The 19167-nt window shown below is 47.6% G+C and overlaps 3 protein-coding genes and 1 non-coding gene across 8 annotated transcripts in view; all 4 read left to right on the top strand.

Annotated features, from left to right (window-relative positions):
- The first annotated feature begins 73 nt into the window (after positions 1–73).
- On the top strand, positions 74–9489 carry mavs (mitochondrial antiviral signaling protein). Its single transcript, XM_004082817.3, has 5 exons — positions 74–154; positions 1095–1217; positions 2006–2186; positions 5712–6283; positions 7355–9489. Exons 2-5 carry the CDS (start codon positions 1095–1097, stop codon positions 7988–7990), a joined length of 1512 nt encoding a protein of 503 aa, XP_004082865.1. The 5' UTR covers positions 74–154; the 3' UTR covers positions 7991–9489.
- Positions 9490–9724: 235 nt separating this feature from the next.
- LOC101161204 (pantothenate kinase 3) lies at positions 9725–16673 on the top strand. Of its 2 annotated transcripts, none has more exons than XM_011490789.3 (7): positions 9725–10022; positions 10440–10792; positions 12293–12546; positions 13877–14020; positions 14221–14344; positions 15789–15914; positions 15995–16673. In XM_011490789.3, exons 1-7 carry the CDS (start codon positions 9824–9826, stop codon positions 16043–16045), a joined length of 1251 nt encoding a protein of 416 aa, XP_011489091.1. In that variant the 5' UTR covers positions 9725–9823; the 3' UTR covers positions 16046–16673. The 2 variants fall into 2 exon arrangements, with proteins under 2 accessions (XP_011489091.1, XP_004082840.1); XM_004082792.4 differs by having other exon boundaries at positions 13877–14053.
- mir103-2 (microRNA 103-2) lies at positions 14411–14511 on the top strand. The gene has a single exon (NR_107208.1). It is a non-coding gene; the product is annotated as a microRNA 103-2 (primary transcript).
- Positions 16674–16919: 246 nt separating the features above from the next.
- Positions 16920–19167, top strand: part of loxl3 (lysyl oxidase like 3) — a 29490-nt gene continuing 27242 nt past the window's right edge. The window contains exon 1 of one of the 4 annotated variants that reach the window (XM_011490791.3): positions 16920–17353. The gene's annotated coding sequence lies outside the window, so the exon portion shown is untranslated. The remainder of the gene's footprint in view (positions 17354–19167) is intronic. The other 3 variants (XM_011490790.3, XM_011490792.3, XM_011490793.3) reach the window with 3 other exon arrangements.

Genomic DNA, 19167 nt, shown 5'->3' with positions numbered 1-19167 from the left:
GCAGTGACCTGCTCCTATTGGTCGAGCATGTGATTGACGTGTGCGTTGTCCAGTGGAGGGCGCGGGCGGGGAAGGTGCATCTGCGCAGCTGTGAGGCTGGGCAGAGAAAGGATCCGCCGCACAGACTCGACCTCTGGATTGATCAAGACGAAAGGTGATTGTCGGATCTGATCGATAACAGAATTTATGCTAGTTTGTATTCACACGGATGACTTTAGTGCGTTTTTATCGCTAAAACTTTTAATAATTAAGGTTGATAGTTTTTTTCCCCTCTTGTCTTACTTTGATCTTAGTTTCACTTTATTTTGATTCCCTTACTTTGAAGCTACCCCACCATGTTCTGAAACAGTTTATGCTAACTTTATGCCGCTGTCTTCATTTGCTGACGTCAGGTCTACTTTGAGTGCGCGTGAATGCGCCTTGTGCTCCTCTCTGTGATGGTGCGTTTGAGTGCAGCGTTTCTGCTGTAAACTGGACTTCCCAGAGGTCCCCCCCTCCCTCACAAGTGCAGGCTCACACAAGGTCAAACAGGTGTGTGTTTGTGTGTGAGGGGGGCAGACAGTGGTCGTTTGCCCGGCTGTAAAAGCTGTTGTTTGTGTGCAAACAAGCAGAGGATCCAGAGGGTCCAGCCTGTGCTCTTTGTCTGACCCTCAGAGGTGTGACCTTCTACAGGAGCGCAGACGCTGAACCACAGCTGAAGATGATTAATCAGTGACTAGTTGAGGCCTGCTTGGCTCCTATAGGCCTCACAGCCGCGACCTTGAGAATAATCGCTTTTCTTCTTCCTGCATTTCTGACATGTTCTTGTTTCGAACTGCTGACTCTCTAGTTTCACTTTCACTTTCAGATTCATTTGACAGAAGCTGTTTATTCTGAGATGTTCTTAACTTTCCGTTGTAGGAAAGTTGTGTCTTTATCCTCACTCCAGTTTTTTGCTAATCCAGGTCGTCCATCAGCAGAGAGATCTGCAGAAGCTCAGCTTCTGCTACTTGATTTTTTTCTAGATTAAAGTCCATTTGCTGATCCTGAAGAACAGAACCCTGTGGTCCATCCTCTCATCCAGCTCCACCCCTTTGTCCTCTTTGACCTTGCAGATGTCGTTTGCCAGCGACCGACTCTACAACACGTACATCAGGAGGAACCTGCCTACTATCGCCACCACGGTGAAAGTGCGAGAAGTGATTGTCCATCTGCCCTGCCTGACGTCCCACGACCGGGTGGGTACCCCGGAGGCGGTCAGGGCCTTCCCCCTCGCTGCTTTTGGGTTATTACGACCATGACATTGAAGAAGAAATAGTAATGGGATTACAGTTTTCTGATCATCTTTTGATCTATTGTAAAATGGTTCCCAGTGGTCTTTTAATGATTTTTAGCCAAAATGAAAAAAAATCTGTGTTGTTTTGTAGGACATAGTATCTGCAGAGCGGTAGTAAGTCATTAGAAAGTAACCTCTCAGTTGTGGGCGGAACCATTGGCGCGAAGTTAGCCTGCCGCTGCTTCCCAACATCCATCTGTTCTCCCACTAGCTTACATCCAAGCTAACATTAGCGTAGCAACAAAAAACGGGGGGGAATATCGGAGCTATCCAGCCGTACAGTTTAGATCCAGACTCCAGCTCAGACGAGGAAAACAAAGACGTACACGGATCTATTCGTCTGTAAATGGATGATCAGAATACAGCGGGGAGCTTGTGGCTTGGTGCAGTTGTGTCTACGTCACAACTACAAGCTTTTTCAAACAACTTTATTTGTCTGCTCCTGATTCACAACAATTTGAATTAAACAAAATACTCAGAGACGTAGTTTTAATCTTAATTTTCTTTAGAAATGTCCTCTATCATGAGAAAAATGCTCCAAGAACATGTTCAAAACAGCATTGTCATTGGAGTGGGTCTCAAAGAAACTATGGTCATAAATGTGTCATGTCCTGCAACCGTCTGTAGTTAAAGCCGCACTCGTCTCGTTCTCATAAAGGGACGCACGGCTTTGCTTTGTCCTCACTGCAGGAAAACATAGAAGCCAAGCGGGACAACAACGGGAATCACGATGCCATGGTGCTTCTGATGGAATGCCTGAAGAGACGGGAGAACTGGCCGGAGCAGCTCATCCAGGCTCTGGAAGCGTGTGAGCACGTCAGCTTGGCAGCAGAGGTCAGGGCGGCGTACGGCGCCCTGACTGGAGTCAACTGTGAGTCGTCTCTGTGTTTGAGCATGTGTGTTTCTGCAGCAGGTTCCAGTTATTCCGTTGTGAAAGAGCAGCTGGATGAATGGTAAACGGTGTAAACTTGGATAGGGTCAGAGTCCCATTCACCCATGCACACACACACAGGCACACACAGATGGCGGATAAAGATGTAGAATCTGCTGCTTCTCCTGACCGGAACAAACCACAGAACTTTCTTCATGGCTTATCACCTCCTCAGTAATGAAGGTTATGACTTTCACGCCTTCCCGCTTCATCTGTGGGCAGACATGACAGCGAATGTGAATGTGTTTGTGCGTGAGTGAATGGAAGTATAACTGTGAAGTGCTTTGGCCTTCAAACAAAGGTAGTAAAGCAGCAAATAAGTACACACCTTTTACCATTTCATGCAAATGCATCAACATTTCTAACATCTTTAAGTCACGTAGGTTTTTTTGCCTCCATTTTTTTTAATCTTCAAATAAGTTTTTTTATTTTTTTTTGCATTTCGTCTCTGAGTTATCTGCAAATTCCAACTGACAGGTACTATGGTTCAGGGTCCAGTTCATATCAACCGCAGTAGTGGAGGATTTGACCACATAACAAACTCAAAAAGACTTTCCAATGGTTTGTATTGTGAAAATACTAAAAATTAAGTTTAGAAAACTGATATGTTTAAAAGAGGAACAACTCTTTGTTGAGTCTAACAGATGTAAAAACTTGGTTATAACACTATAAAATGGGCGGCAGTGGCTCAGGCGGTTGAGCAGGTCGGCCAATGATCAAAGGGTCGGTAGTTTGATCCCCGCTCCCCCCAGTCAACTGTCGCTGTGTCCTTGGGCAAGGCATTTCACCCTCCATGCCTCATGTGTGTGATTGCATAGAAATGTCCCAGTCATGGTTAGAGGGGCCGTAGGCGCACATTAGCAGCCACGCCTCTGTCAGTCTGCCCCAGGGCAGCTGTGGCTACCATCACCAAGTATGAATGAATAATGGACACATTGTAAGTGTAGATAAATCTAATCCATTATTATTATTATTATTATTATTAAATGAGAATTACTCAAAATATTCCCGTGGTTGGCCACATATGAATGTCAGCCAAAGGACCATGAGTAACGTAGATCTCCATAAATGTGTAGCAGAAGCCGTCGCCGCTGTAGAGTGAAGTGACTTTGAGTGTTTGCTTTCAGCTCAGCTGAGTTCTTAGGACAGGATCAGACAGACTGTCTGACCTTCAGAGGCTCCTTCAGAGCAGTTCATGTACGGAGACGGGAAACTTCAGGAGTCCTGGCTTATGCCTTACTCACAACTGCCCTCACAGGTGGAGACAGGCTGTTGAATAATGGGCAAACCTGTACAGGGCACACAGGGGACATGCAAAAAATGTCAAGGTCATAAACCACTTGTTGAGCATGTAGAGCAAAAATACAAATGCTTCACGATACACTTATCATGTGCACAACAATGGTACATTCCATTTTCATGACCTGAGAGACACACCAACACTCCCCCTAAAGGGCCTATATCATGCTTTTCTTATGTCTTTCACACTAATCCATATATATGATAGGATATATTACCTTTGCAGTGTTAGAAATAAGGGGGGAAAAAATGGTTGTCCTCTGATCAACCTGGCAAGTAATATTTGGTTGTCCTACCCAATGTTTGGTTGTCCTTGGATACCAATAATCAACAGCAACTAAACCTACTCAGATGTCAGTACTTACATCTTTATTTCTTCTATACGTCTAATATCAACTGCCTCTTATGATGGACATTTAAAAAACTCTTTAAATATTAAAAACAAACATTTTACTTAATATTGAAGCATCTGGTTACACAAAGTATTGCCATGTAAATCAAATACTGTTACGGTCAAATGAAAATACTTTATCTTACCCTATAATATATCAGAAAATTGATTACATTAACCAACACTGTAACCTAATGAGTATTTTTAAAATTTAGAACACTTGTATGGACTGGCACTAGTACAGCATTCCAAATATAAAGTAATATTTATATGTGATGAAAAGTTATAATCTGATATAACATCTATTTCAAATAAACACATGTGTAAAAGATACCATGTTTCCATTGTGCTGCAGTAGCAGTAAAGACTAATATCCCTGATCTTTTAAACAAGACATGCAGGTGCAATGTTGTCATTTTGACAAGTCATTTCAGACAAGTTCCTCTAGGGACATGTCATCATCATCAACGTCCGACTCAGTCTGCTTTCATCCTATTCCAGCCATGGCCTGCCGACTGTCCAGCTTTGTTGAAATGCCCCTTTTCTTCTAGTTTGGTCATACGATTCTTGGCTCAATGATCTCTTCAAGGATGTGCTGGGAGACGCCTTTGTGGGTTGCTTTCCAAAGCTTTGAAAAATTGACAACTGTTTATCCATTTCTGTGTCAAAAGAATCACGACATCATGTATATGATAAATATTAATAATATCTAGTCCTCCAACAAGCTCACTAGAGAAAAGCTGTAACAGATAAAATGCACTAATCTCGGGTGTACGGCAATAGGATTCCGTCAGGCCTATTATTAATAATAACACTTCATGTAAAAATGTACTTTAGGTCTAAATAACCCTGAACACACAAATTTGGCTTGTTTTCTCTACAGTACAAAGATTAAATGTATATATAATTGATAAAATAAGTAAATGCAAGCCTGAAGGTAAAAACAAAAAGCTACATTTGCAGAATGATGGCCACACAATTTAATGTTTTATTACAAGAAAATGTTTTTCAAAGGGGGTAAAAGGTTAAATTTTTATGATTTCCCATTTCTCAAAAGGCATAAAATAATGTTTCCTGTCCCAAAGTTGCAACTCATCACTAATAGAAGGATATCTGGACCTTTCTGGATATGTGAAAAGACTACAGGCACTTCGACACATGGTCTGCTTACAGTTCATTTCCTAAATTTGCAACAGCCTCTGTTTCTGAATTCCTGTTGGTACTTTTCTACTTTCTTATCACTGTTGAGTTATTTCTGATTAATTCTAATGATATTATGATCAATATGAGCAATGAAATAGTATTTTACCTCTTCTCGAGTTGCAGCGAGCGCCCAAAACAGCCTTGACTTTACTTTCGGTTACGATTCTGCGATGCCCCCTCTGCAGCTGAGTTTGACCCCCCTGTAATACGAGTGTAGAAAATTCATGCATTTTTGTGTGTAAAATGAGCAGATAAAAATAGGGCACACAAAAGGATGTCGTCAAATTGTGTTTGTGTGTGTGGTGGTGGTGGTGCTGGGGGGGGGCTAGGAAGATTTTAGCAAACAGGTCCTGTGGCCCCCCTTAGACCACTTAGTGCCCATGAAATAGCCCTCAGTCTCAAAAAGGTTGGTGACGCCTGCTTTAGACTGCTTCGGCCTGCATGAATTGCCACCATGCCAGTTATGTGGGTTAATTTGGAGTCAGGGATCCGTGCTGAGTCAGGGTTGGTCCCTCAGGGTTCCTCCAGGCTGGGGTCAGGCGTGTTCACCACATATCTTTGCTTCCTTTCAGACTCCAGCGCCGTCTGCCCTCCAACAACGGTTGTCAGAGCGCACGTCCATCCGGTACCGGCTGCCGGTCCACCCGCCGTCCCGGACAGCGGAGCGAGCCACCCCGCTGCAGTTGCTCCGCCTCCTGGGGTTCCTCCAGTCCCTGCAGAGCCAGCCATCCAGTGTCCATCCCCGCTGCAGAACACTGCAGAACCCCACCCTCCTGAAGCTCATCTGTCAACTCCAACTGTAGTTCCACCTACTGTAACCCCTCCACCTTCTCCTGAGACCCCCCATGCTCTGCAGGCTGCTGCTGTGCCACAGGAGGACATGCAACGAGTGCCAGAGGAGAACTCGGAGAGCCTGGATGAGGTGGGTGACGATGCCAACCCGCAAAACAAAGAGGGAGCCACACCTCAACCCCCAGGCAGCAGGAATGACGACCCCACCATGAGTCCCACCACCACCCGAGTACAGCTGGGAGCCAGACAGGGATCCTGTGTTCCCCCACTGACTCCAGAGAAGTCCCCGGTCCAGGACTCCTCCCCCCCAGCCATCCCAGCACCCTCGGCTAAGGTTTTCCAAGCTGTACAGGTGAGTGTCTGCAGTCACCACCTGAGATGATGCTCTGCAGGGGCTTCTGCCCCCACCCCACTGGTGCTCTGGCCGAGCAGAAGTCCCACAACTGATTATGCTGCCTAATCTGGTTGGTGGTTTGAACCTAGTTTAGCAGCTTCAGTCACCCAGAGGCGGATAGTGAGCTGCTTCACGCCGTGCATGGCGGAGGCTGTGGTTCAAAAGCCTTTGATCTTTAAGGTTTAATCTTAAAGTTAACTCTGACACGGGTTCTTATGTAGCCAAAAATCTGCAAATGTACCTCCAGACCTCTGAGAGACTTTTCTTAAAAAATATGACCCAGAATGTGGCTGGATCTGAGGTTCAGCACAGGTTCTGAGCCGGGTCAGAACCTTGGTTTCTACGCTAAAATTTAACGCAAAACTTAATGCTAAACCTTGACTCAAAATGTGATGCAAATTTTTAGGCAGAACTTAAATGCAAAAAAAAAGAAAAATAATGCAAGACCTAACGTTAACGGTAAACTTTAATAAAGTTTACATTTTAAACGGTAAAGCAGAACTTTACAGTAAACTTTAACTCTAAATTTGAACACAAAATTTAAACTTTTTTGCTAACGGTAACACGAAACCTAACAGTGAACTTTGATGCAAACTTAATGGTAAACGCTAACGCAAAACACTAAATATTAAAGCTACATTTGAACTCAAAATGGATCGAAAAACTCAAAATTTTAAGCAAACCTTATAACAAAAGTGCCATGCTCCAATTTAAATGTAAAGAACATTTTGTGGAAAAAGCAGTAAAATTGAATTTTTCCTGCTGTGCTTTCCTGCCTGTGAAACGCTGCACATGTGTACAGCCGACTTACAGACACGTGAACAGAACACATTCAATATATGACTAACAAAATCACTGGCAGTAAACTATACCTACAAACAGGTTAGTGTAGCCCCCCCCCTCACCACCGAGTAACCATGTGCGCTGAAATCTGGTCTTTCAAAATAAAAGCATGGGAGCAGCAGTGAAAGAAGAGCTGTCAGATCAATAATAATAACAATTGAACCTTCTCATCACTTTTTCCGGCAGGCTGTCGACAGCAGCCCTCAGACAGAACCTGCAGCTTCGTTTGGTCCTCCTGTTGGGACGCCCCCCCCTCTTGATGATGATGTGTGTCTCAGTAAACCAGGTCAACTGGTCAGCGTCGCACCACAAAGCAGTGCCGGGCCTGCCGTCCTCCCCAGCAGCCCGGATGAACCCTTCAGCGGCGGCAGCGACCGTCTGGAAATCAGCGAGGCTGCCCCAGACGCTGTGGCCCCCTCTCAGGCGCCTGCTGCTGGGGGGTCAGTAGTGGAACTTCCATGCCAAGAGAACGGCGTTGCTCTTGACCTGCACGAACCTGAAGAGAATCATTACGAGTCGCTGTGTTCCAGCATGGGGGTGCTGGAGAACGTGGTGCATGTGTCCCAAGAGCCCTCCCTCCCTAATCTGAGCGGGCAGACCTCCTGCTCCCCCCCGCAAAGGAAAGAAGCGGGAAAAGGAGTCACCTCTGCAGCTGACGAGGCTCTTTCAGACCCTGCCAAGGCTAAAGTTTCTCCTGATCTCCAGACAGCAGGGGCCCCTCAGGCCCCCACCACCTGGGCAGCTCCTGGGTGGTACGCGCTGACTGCTGCAGCCGTGTGTTCATGCGCTCTGCTGTTGGCCTGGAGGTTCAAGAAAATGTGAAAAGCAGAAGTCAACTGGAGTTTGAGTGAGGGATGGGGGGGTCTAATGTTAGCACTAACCTGTAAAGCTACGTTCACACCGCCCCCAGCAACTCACGTCCAAGCGTCCGTTGTCAATGATAAATCTTCATATACATGCGCTTCACACATATCTATGCATGTTCTTAACGAGCATTTTCAGGCTAAGTACAAAGCGCGTGGCCATTGAGTGGAGAGTTAAACCAGGTTGAACTTTGACCAATCAGGGACTTGGATTTGGTAGTGGCGTATGGATTTGGTTTATGAACCCAGACATGACAACAACCATGACAACGTCAGTACGAAGATAAACCAAGTCGCCTGGCCTGACGGTAATCCATGTCCATCATGGTGAGGATGTCAGATAGCTTCACGTCTCTTCGTGCTTCTAGAAAAAGAAAAAAAGAAGAAGCCCCTCCCTGCTTGTCCAGTGTGAACACCATGGGCTTAAGCATTCAAGGTCGTGCATCAAAAACCCGGTGTGTGCGTAGCTTCAGGGTGGAATCTTAAGCTGCACACCTGTGCTGGGGGGGTCACCCCTTAGTCCTTCGCTCTTAAAGTCCTTAAACCAAGCTCTGCCTTCATTTTGTAGGGGAGGGGGGCTATGTGGACCCTTCCTGTAACTGTGGGGTTTCCACTGTAACTGTGGAGGTAATCGGTGTCTTTGGGGGCTGCTATATTTATTTGTAAATAGGCATTCACTTTCCTCTAAGTGCACAGCAACGTCTTAAATGAGGGCTGGCTGTTCTTGTATGCGTCTGTCGTGTAGGTTTCTGCTGACCAACAGAATTTCACGTGGGAGCTTTTAGATAGACGTGTTTAAAGGGTCCTGCTGTTCTGAATTTAATTCTTTGGACTGAGTCGGTGTGGCATCATCTGTAGAAAATGACTTCCAACAAAATGAAGTCGATTTGTTTGCCTTTTTTCTGTGTGTGTTGCCATGTTGGAACCAGAAATCGTCAGTAAGCAGTGATTAGTCTGAGTCCACGTTTTGTGGCAACCGCTCTTCCACCGGGGGAGAGCTTGTTGGACGTCCACACCCCTACAGGCCACAGAAAACGGTCGGTCAAACGTTTCAACCGTTGGCCGTAGGGGCCAGCGGACACCACGAACATCAAGAACGTGTTCAAAATGTATGGGAGCAAGAATGTTTATTCTGACCAATAGAATAACTGAGTAATAGGTGTTTATTTCTCCATAGAAGTCTATGGGATTTTGGCTTTTGGAGCCAGAAGTAGTTGGATGGGGTTTCTAAGTCCAGTTTTCATCTACAAATGGGTGTTAAGGTTGACATTTCATAAACAGCTTTGTGTAGAGAACTCGACTGATCTGAATGAATTTGCACACTTTAAAATTTTGTATTCCTGGGGGGTGGGGGATATTGTCAGTCATATTTTTGTGTGAAACTTGTTCAAATCTTTGGCACTTGTAGCCTTGGGCTGAATCAATCAATTGTTAATCAAATAAATTTTAAAAAATAAATCGATGTTTATTTTTTTAATTAACACCTATCACAAAACAAATACACAAATATATTTTTAAACTTTAATATTTGCACATTTATGGAGCTAAAAGTGTGTTTAGAGTGGAAACATGACAGATTCTGTCTTTCTTCGCACAAGCTCGCTGATTGGCGGGATCAAGCGCGGACTGGCGAGATCAAGCGCTGATTGGTTCTCTCTTCCTTCAATCACGCGAGAGCCCCGCCCACAGGACGTGCAGCTCTAGATTGAGTCCGGGTCTGAGCTCGAAAACTCCTCCGGAAATCTTCATTCTGTCAGGCATTGAACATTTATGTGGCCGTGTGGTGAATTCCATGGCGTCTAACGGCCACCAGCTCGATGACACCGCGGACGAAGACGAGACGCCCTCGAAGCAGCCGAGGTCCGGCTGCTCCTTCAGCCAGGAGCCCCAGAATGAAGCCGCCGCGCCCGCAGGAAGAGCGACCACAGAGCGGCGGACGTCTAACTCGACGACGAGGCACCGGAAAAACTCGATGAAGAAGACGAGGCCGCGTATGTGTTCCCGTTTGCGCCGCGGGCTCCGTTTATTTACCGGGGAAGAGCCAGCTGTACATACACAGAGCCCCCTCCCCTACACACACACACACGCATCCACACAAACATGTCAGTGTTCGTACGGCATAAATTGCGGCTCCTTATGGAAAAAGCTGCGTGTTTCCCCGCAGGAAGCTGCAGTATCGGGGCTGCGCGGGATAAATGAGGCGGTGTCACAGTCAGCGTTCCTCCGGTGACGTGATGGCAGAACTGAGAGAATATGAAGAACGTTTTCACAAGATGGCGTTCGCGGTACACTGTGTTCTGCCGGAGAGAAAAGGAGCCGCGGACCCCCGCGCGCGCGCCTAATGACAAATGCGTGTTTGCATGTCAGGTCATTATTCTGTCTCTGACACCCCCCCCCCCCCCCCACAGCGTTTCCCTGGTTCGGGATGGACATTGGAGGGACTCTGGTGAAGCTGGTGTACTTTGAGCCCAAAGACATCACAGCAGAGGAGGAGCAGGAGGAGGTGGAGAACCTGAAGAGCATCCGCCGCTACCTGACCTCCAACACCGCCTACGGGAAGAGCGGCATCCGGGACGTCCACCTGGAGCTGCAGGAGCTGACGCTGGACGGCAGGACGGGAAACCTGCACTTCATCCGCTTCCCCACCCACGACCTCCCCGCCTTCCTGCAGATGGGCAGAGACAAGCACTTCTCCAGCCTCCACACCACCCTGTGCGCCACAGGGGGGGGCGCCTACAAGTTTGAGTCGGATTTCCGCAGGGTGGGTGTCCACAGGGATGGGGTGTGAAGGAACAGTGCAGATCTGCTTTCCTGTATCTTTAATGTTCCAGTTTGGTCCGTTGACTGTAAAGAGAACTGGACTGAGTGACCCCCCCCTGCCGTTCCAAACAGGAAGCACCCACTGGTTCCAAGAAGCCAAAGTCCCATTGACTTCTATGGAGAAATACACGACAGTTACTCAGTCATTTGGACAGGTTCTTGCTAATCCTATTTTTTTCTGTAGTCCAGGTTATTCAAGTGATAATCTGACCAATAGGATGACAGTATGTGCTCTCACGTCCAACGTCTAAAACGTTGGACAGATTCTCCTGAGCCCACATTCAGTGGTAGGGGGTGTGGACTATCACAAGCTCACTCCGGGTTGACAAGAGTGGTTGCCATAGAAACATTGACAGACCGACTAGGCCAACGATTGCTTACTGACACATTTTTGGTTCCAACATGGTGCATCGTGAAAAAATGTCAACTTAAGTGACTTCATTAGGTTGGTGCTCATTCCCTATGAGTGACATCACACTCACTCAGTCCAATTCTTTTATGCTACGTTCACATCGCCAACTCGGGTTTTAGTGCAGAATGTCGGATCTGGCGATTCTGGCACGAAATGGTTGGGTTGACAGCTGGCGTCCTTAAAACGGCGGACATGGATCACCATCATGTCAGACGAGTGGCCTCGGCGTGGGGTGTTCATCCTGGACAAGCACAGCTCCATTCCGATATGTGTCATCATTCTGACCAACAGTATTGTTGGCCGTGGGCGGCCGTGGTGCAGCGGTAGGGCGGTCGACCCATGATCGTAATATTGCAGGTTTGATTCCCGCCTTGCACACCCATGTGTCGAAGTGTCCTTGGGCAAGACACTGAACCCCGCTTTGCCTCTGGTGGGAGGTTGGCGCCAGTGTTTGGCAGCGGAGCCGCCACCAGTGTGTGAATGTGTGTGTTCATGGATGAATGGGTCTGTGACTGTAAAGCGCTTTGGGCCTTCGTAAGAAGGTAGAAAGCGCCATATAAGTATACGCAGTATACGATTTCTCCTTCCTTGTCTATTTTCAAATGGTTGGCACTTCCTGATTGGTCAAAGTTTGACCTTTCAGCAGACTCACGTTTAGTGTGTAGAGCCCCAAAACGCTCGTGGAAACCTGTGTGGCTACGCGTGAAAGCCAAGGCTTTGAACGCAGAAGCCCGGGAGGCGTGTTTACATCCACGTCTTTGGTTGTCATTCGTTGCCGAGGGCGATGTGAACGTAGCTTTAAGCGGTCAATGGTTTCAACCTGACAGTATTTTTCAGACAGATGACCGAAAAACCAGCACAAACTTTACTGTGGATCTGAATTCTATATTTGTTTTATCTGCTTTATTATACTAAAATAAAGCTGGAATTTATGTCTGAAAGCAACCCCCCAATCCAGCTCCAGTTGTCCCCTTGACCACACCCCCTTGGTACCAGTTTGACCCCCTGCTGTTTGTCTCTCAAACAAAGATGGCCGACCTGGAGCTTCACAAGCTGGACGAGCTGGACTGCCTGGTGCGGGGGGTGCTGTACATTGACTCGGTGGTGTCCTGGGGGGCGTCGGAGTGCTACTACTTTGAGAACCCCACAGACCCGGAGCAGTGCGTGCAGAAGCCCTACAATCTGGAGAACCCCTATCCTCTGCTGCTGGTCAACATCGGCTCCGGGGTCAGCATCCTCGCTGTGTACTCTGAGAACAACTACAAACGCGTCACTGGGACCAGGTGAGGACCCCCCCCCCCCCCCCCCCCCCCATGCAGCTTATCACAAGGGTACGAGGGGCTTCCGTTACTCACCTAGAGGGTAGTATTCCAGCAGCACAAACCAAACTCTGCTTTGAGGTCAGCTTTAAAGACCCGCTCCACTGAAAATGGTCATTTCTGTGTTTTTAGCTCGTTCTTGTTGGATTTTCTCACGATGGAGGACATTTAAAAGGAAAATTAAGCTTATAACTGCATTTCTGAGGATTTCTGTATTCAAATTGTTGTGAAGGGGGCGGGGTTGCTCTGCACTAACGGCCCCGCCCAAGACTCAGGTGAATTTCCAGAGTTAAGTTAGCGTCACAGCCCCTCACGAGCGTCATACAGGACATGATATCAGTCATACAATACAGTAGCTGGTTGCTAAACTAAACATGCTGAGCTAAACGGGCATCTCTGCCCTTTGACCCTCCTTCTCCGTGAGGAAAAACTGATTCTGAGGGAAAAAAGAAGAACCTCAGGGATGTTCACATAAAGGAGGGAGTAAATGCACATTTCTGCGTTCTTGTATTCTACGCAAGTTTCTGCAACCATTTGCCGGGTCCATGTAGAAAATGTGCAGCCATTAAAAAAGTTAAACCAGGTCAAATTTTGGCCAATCAGGGGCTCGGGTTTGGTAGTGACCTACAAATGGTGTCCTTTTTTAATTCACGGAAGTGCCAACTGTTTGATCATGAAGAAATTCAATTAGACTCCAAGTCCTTCATTTATCGGAATAGAGCAGAGAAAGAAAAAGCCTGGAGCTACACTCACAAGATTTACCCGCTTCAACATTTCACCAAACCTCTTCCGGCTGTAGGTGTTAGACATGTAAAGAGAAGAGGACGCCCCCCCCCTGTGTGTCCTGTGTTAACACCACGGGCTGAATGCACGTTCAGGAACACGCTAAATGGGGGTTTTTGATCGAACACATCACATGTCCGATGTGTCCTGAGCTAAACTCTGCAGACGTTTTTGATTTGGGCTAAAAACGGCATAATTGTAATTAAAAGACCACTGGGAACACTTTTACAATGGATCCAGAGGCGATTGGAGCGGGTCCTTCAGTCAGGGGGGGCTCGTTTGTTTCAATCTGTCCGGCGCGTTGCTTTGCACGCCCACGCTGGAAGTCTGATGGCGTCTGCCGCCGCGCTTTCCTTCAGGGGGGAGGGAGACGCAGGAAGAGCTAGTGCCAGCACCTGGTGTCAGCCGCAGCATTCCGGTTTAAAGCAGACGTGGGGGTGGGGGGGTCAGGACTTCCCGCTCTCCCGGCGGGAGGATGAACTGAACGTTTGCCGGCTCTCTGCTCTGGCAGCCTCGGCGGCGGGACCTTCCTCGGCCTTTGCTGCCTGCTGACAGGCTGCTCCACGTTTGAGGAGGCCCTGCAGATGGCCTCTGAGGGGGAGAGCACCCGCGTGGACAAGCTGGTCCGGGACATCTACGGAGGAGACTATGAGAGGTTTGGACTGCCGGGCTGGGCTGTGGCGTCAAGGTGCGGTTCCCAGCTGCTTCCTCCCGTTACTGTTGGACAGTCTGCCAGAGAACTAGATAGCTTTGTCTGTCGTCCTGTGAAGCAGTCACAGTAATCAGATTGTCACAATCCTCCAAACGTGTGCAGTGGACGCCCCTCCCAAGAATAAACCTCCTCTCCTTTGGTAGTTTTGGCAATATGATGTCCAAAGAAAAGAGGGAGTCGGTGTCTAAAGAGGACCTGGCCAGGGCCACCCTGGTCACCATCACCAACAACATTGGCTCCATCACCAGAATGTGCGCTCTGAACGAGGTGAGTGCACGTGTGCAGACGGGGCTGCTGTCCTCCCCGTACCCGCCAGTGGACCATGCCGCCGCCGCCGTGTTCCCTCTCTGCCTTCAGCCTCTTTATGATGCTGCCTTGTGGCGTCTTGATCAAGCAGCATTGTACAGGGCTATGAAGGCGTGGAGGAGCTTCTCTACGCCCACAGTGGGCGGAGTTTTATGACTGGATCCCTGTCCTTAATAGCAATGGTCCCCAGAGACAAAAACAAAAGACACAACCTACATTTGTTCTGTTTTTATTTACAATCTGGGTTTGAAGGAAGTTTTATTCTGGAAAATCTGTGGATTCTCAATCTTGAGGCATGTCAAGTAACTCAGTCACATGTTGAAAATACGTCCGCTGCTTTCTTAAAGTGGCTGCTAAAAACTCCAAGCTAGCAAAGTTAGCAAAAAAACATGTATCTGGAACGTTTCTGCATAAAAGATCCAGAGAGGAAAAAGAAGAAGAGCTTTAACTGCATTTAGCAGACAAAAGTCTTTACTCCACACATGGATTTATTGCTCCAGTTGCTCCCACCCATTATAATAATAATATAATGAATATTATAATATATAATATTATATATATAATATTCATCAATCGGCTGTCTGTTTTGCTACGGCAATGCTGCTTCCTGTAGCCACATTCAAAGAAAAGTCTATTTAAACGACTCTCATGTGTCTTCCAGACTTCTGCGTTCAGAAGTCGTGCGTTCGGATGTCGCTATGCAGGTTATTTAGTCTGTTTTCAGGCTCTACGTACAAAACACACAGCCAAAAAAATGCATGTTGAAAACTAGACCTGTTGACCTTTGACCCATCAGGGACTAGTAGTGTCACATGGATGGCCTCCCTTCTAATTGACGGAAGTGCCAACAGTTTAAAAATAGATCATAGAGGATAAAGGAATCATTTGTGCCCGGATGGATTTCTATGACACAAAGTCTCTCATGTATCGGAATAGATCTGAGAAGGAAAAAGCCTGGAGCCAGTTTTAACATTTAGTGCCAACTCTCTTCTAACTGTGAGTCCGGCCCAATCTGAATTCTGCCCCCACCCCCGCTTCCCCCCATCCCTTCAGTTGGATCAGTTGTGGGGGTATTTTGAGGGAAAGGGTTGTTTTTTTTGAGTGACTTCCAAATGAGAAGACCTTCTTTTTCAATAACTCTCCCTTTGGAGGGCTAAATGTTGGGGAAGAATTCAGATTACCTGCGCCAATATCAGGTACTTGAACGCACCATTTTCCAGTTGTGTTTGCAGCATTCTGAGGATGCTGCTAATAAAGTTTCTGAAACAGCTGATTCATGGTTTACATTCAATTATAAAAATGTTGTTTTTTATCCGTGGCTCCTTAAAGGTGGGCCGAGCCTGACGAAGGTTGGAGAGTTCTGCTTTGGAGTTTTCTGCTGAATCTGTTGGTCTTTTCTTCCCAGAGCATAGAGAGGGTGGTGTTTGTGGGGAACTTCCTCCGGGTCAACACCCTCTCCATGAAGCTGTTGGCCTACGCCATGGACTACTGGTCCAAAGGCCAGCTGAAGGCGCTCTTCCTGCGCCATGAGGTAGCTGAGATACTTTGAGGGCGTGGCCTGGGGGGGGGGTGACCTCTCCTGAAGCTTCCTGTGGTTCTCCTTGATTTTAGGGTTACTTTGGTGCGGTGGGGGCCTTGCTTGAGTTGCTGCATCGGACCTAGTCCGTCCCACCATCGTCCAAAGAGAAGACTTGATCTGCTGCACTTTAGACCCCCCCCCCCCCCCTGCGGGGGCCGTCCCCCTCCTTCCAGCGGTTCCTGTGGAGGACATGGAGGTGGCCTGACGACGTTCCTCAGGGGAACCTTCCGTTCTGCAGCTTGGAGGGTTCTGGGCCTGGTCTTTCGGACCGGTCCTTGATGTTTTACCATAAACCACAAAGTTCTGTCCTGATTCCATGAAGACCTCCTGAGCCTGATCTACCCAATGCTGGGGGGCATTCTGTTCTCAGGATGTTCTTGGGTTCGGCTGGGGGAGGGACCCTAAAGGGCTGTAGTTCAGGTTTGGACTTCTGAAGAGCTGGATGTTCACGTGAGCCCCCACCCTTTCAGGGGAGACTCACCTGTAGTGATCTGTTCCTGAGGTCCTCGGTCTTTTCCAAAGGGGGGGTCTTCACAGTTTGCCTCAGTTGGTCCGGCAGCGTTCAGAGGGACCACCAGGAGGCACCACCCGTTCCAGAAGTGCCTCCCGCTTCAGACGTGGGGCTTTTCAGTGTTCTCAAATGTTCTACTGTTGTTTGAGCTGTAAAGTTTGGCACCGTTAAAAAATAAAGTTTGTAAAGTTCTGCTCTGACTCTGAAAGCATCATTGAAGAACCGGGAAAGTGACTTTTTTTGTAGATGTCCGACTGAGGAGGGGCCTCGGGCGAACGCATGGAGGGGCCCGGCTCTCCGCAGGGCCCCGGTCGCCTAGGTTAGCTCCTCCTCAATGTTCACTGACAGCAGCTCCTCTGTTGATGTGGAGGTAGTTTCCATGGCAACGATCCAGCCAGGCCCTGAACAGCTGATAGGAAAGTCTTCAGTCTGAATGAGGAGAGCTGACTTTACTCGACGGGGGAGGGGGGAGGGCACGTTGTGCACGCGCGTGCGTGCAGACAGTAGATGCCCAGGATGAGGCCAGCAGAAGGAGCGACATTCATTGGTTTCAGGCGCAAAAGCGGCGGGAGAGCCGGAACCCGCCGTGAAAAGGGTCAGTGTCCGCGCCGGGCCTGACCCAGCCCCTTCCTCCTCCCCCCTCAGCGAAAGCTGCACAGCTGGCAGCCGCGCGCGATGAGCTGGAGCTGGGGGTGGAACGGGGGGGTATCCACGCGCAGTGAGAGCTCTGTTTGATGGAAGACGCCAGTTAAAGCGGATCAGTGGACATTTCCTCCTTTTCTGTGAGAGGGGGGGCACTTTATAATTCTCGGATCATCGAAGTTTGGACCCCCCCCCCCATCCATCCATCCACTAAACCAGCTCCTTCAGGCATCAGAAGGTAAGACTTTAATTCTCCTACTGAACCGGAATCAGGACAAAAGTTACCTAACATTCCAGGTGAGGGGAGGGGCTTGATCTGGATCAAACAGGAGTAAGTATGAACACTACAAATCGGATTGTAATATTGATGAAGCAGGGGCAGAAAAACAGCCTTTGAGGCTTTGGTGTGGAAGATGGTGTGCAAACTAAATCCTGACTGAAGATAAATCAGATGAGAGAATTCATCATTAATCAAACAGAAAAGTCCAACTGTGAAGGAGGAGCCTCCCTTGAGCCTCTTCCAGGAGAGACCTTCTAAAAACACTGCATCTGTGTTGGTGGACACTATGACCTCTGCATTGACTCCTTTGTTGGAGGCTGAAACATCTGCTCCGCACAGCCATCAGGCTCCCAGTCCGGACAGAACCAGCTCTGCTGATCCTTTAGCGGATACAATGAGGGAAAAGCAGTTTCACAGGACATGAGGACCAGAACCCTGGATCCACATCTGCACCCGTTTCTAAAGTCACAGTGCCAACAGGTGTTTAGTTTGTCTGCTAAAATGTCTGAGGCGGCAATTCCGTAGTGTTTCTTTAAGGCAGAGGAGCAGTCACCCCAGATTCCTGCGACTGCTTGAAAGTGCAGACCTCTGGAAGTGATTTCTGCGAGAGAGCATGTGAGCAGGAAGGAATGTGAGCCCATGCTTCCCACCGCACGTGTGTGTGTGTGTGTGTGTGTGTGAGAGGGGGGCTTACTGAGATCCTGGTCCATCATGTCCAGGCTGACAGAGGGAGAAGTCTGAATTTGGGGTTCAGCTCTGTCTGGATAGTTGCCTCTGATCTGTTTCTGAAACCAGCAGGTCAGTCAGAGGTCTCCTGCCTTCATGCACGTTTCCTGTTGTCATCATTGGACAGTGCTTTACGTGGAACCACTCATCAGCAAGACAAAAAAGAATTTGTTTCTTTTTTTAAAGTACAGGACTTTAAAAGTTGGGTTTTATTGAGCAACAAGTCAAAGATAAACTTATACCAAAGTAGCAGAATAACTGAAATGATCTGCTCATCAGCCCAAACACACCAGCCCATCTGTGAAATATGCTGTCATGGTTTCTGTCACCATGGCTACAGTTAGGATCAATTACTAAAAATAAAGGATTTACTTCCAGCTCCAACAACATCAAGACATTTCAGTTGCCATTTTTTTGCGATTCGGATGTGGTCGGAGTAATTGTTTCTATGGTAACCACTCTCACAGTCAATGGTGACGTATTTATCTTCAATGATGATGTACATGATCCACGTTCCTTATAGGTAGATCAATTAAAAGGCCTATATCTTATATTTGTAAGTCTTTCGTAATAAATATATATCTATATATGATAAAATATCACCTTTGGTACACTAAAGAACATTTTTTTTCATGAAATATGAGTCATTTTCGCTGCTGGATAAGGAGCCAGCCTGCTCGGGCCTTTTGAACTTTATGATATTTTTCTTATTTGCGTACTTGTTTTTATCTTTATCCTTTTATTTTTTTTAATGCATGACAGCAAGCCAAACTCTGTCAGAGAGAGAACACATGCGGAGAACACATTTGGGACTTTAACTTTGAGTTTAATTATAAATACGTGCAGGCAACAACAAAATTCAGCCGTGGACGCACTTAAAATGCAGCAATGTGCCACCTTCTCTTCTCCTGCCCCTGAGCATGTGCAGGCTGGACGGGGCAGATGAGGGAGCTTGTGCAATGCTTTTTTTTTCTTTTGGGAGCTTGTGCAATGCGCTGCTGGGCCGTTGTGACATCACAACTGCTCATTCATTCAAACCGAGCGTC

This window comes from Oryzias latipes, chromosome 22, assembly GCF_002234675.1.
Source record: "Oryzias latipes chromosome 22, ASM223467v1".
Taxonomy (NCBI): Eukaryota; Metazoa; Chordata; class Actinopteri; order Beloniformes; family Adrianichthyidae; genus Oryzias; species Oryzias latipes.
This window is presented reverse-complemented; position numbering and strand designations above follow the sequence as displayed.

Coding starts and splice junctions, on each gene's coding strand:
- mavs (XM_004082817.3), top strand. CDS start 1,095: ATGTCGTTTGCCAGCGACCGACTCTACAACACGTACATCAGGAGGAAC. Junction 2,187..5,711: donor CGCCCTGACTGGAGTCAACT/GTGAGTCGTCTC, acceptor GCTTCCTTTCAG/ACTCCAGCGCCGTCTGCCCT. Junction 6,284..7,354: donor AGGTTTTCCAAGCTGTACAG/GTGAGTGTCTGC, acceptor TTTTTCCGGCAG/GCTGTCGACAGCAGCCCTCA.
- LOC101161204 (XM_004082792.4), top strand. CDS start 9,824: ATGGCGTCTAACGGCCACCAGCTCGATGACACCGCGGACGAAGACGAG. Junction 10,023..10,439: donor GATGAAGAAGACGAGGCCGC/GTATGTGTTCCC, acceptor CCCCCCCCACAG/CGTTTCCCTGGTTCGGGATG. Junction 12,547..13,876: donor AAACGCGTCACTGGGACCAG/GTGAGGACCCCC, acceptor CTGCTCTGGCAG/CCTCGGCGGCGGGACCTTCC.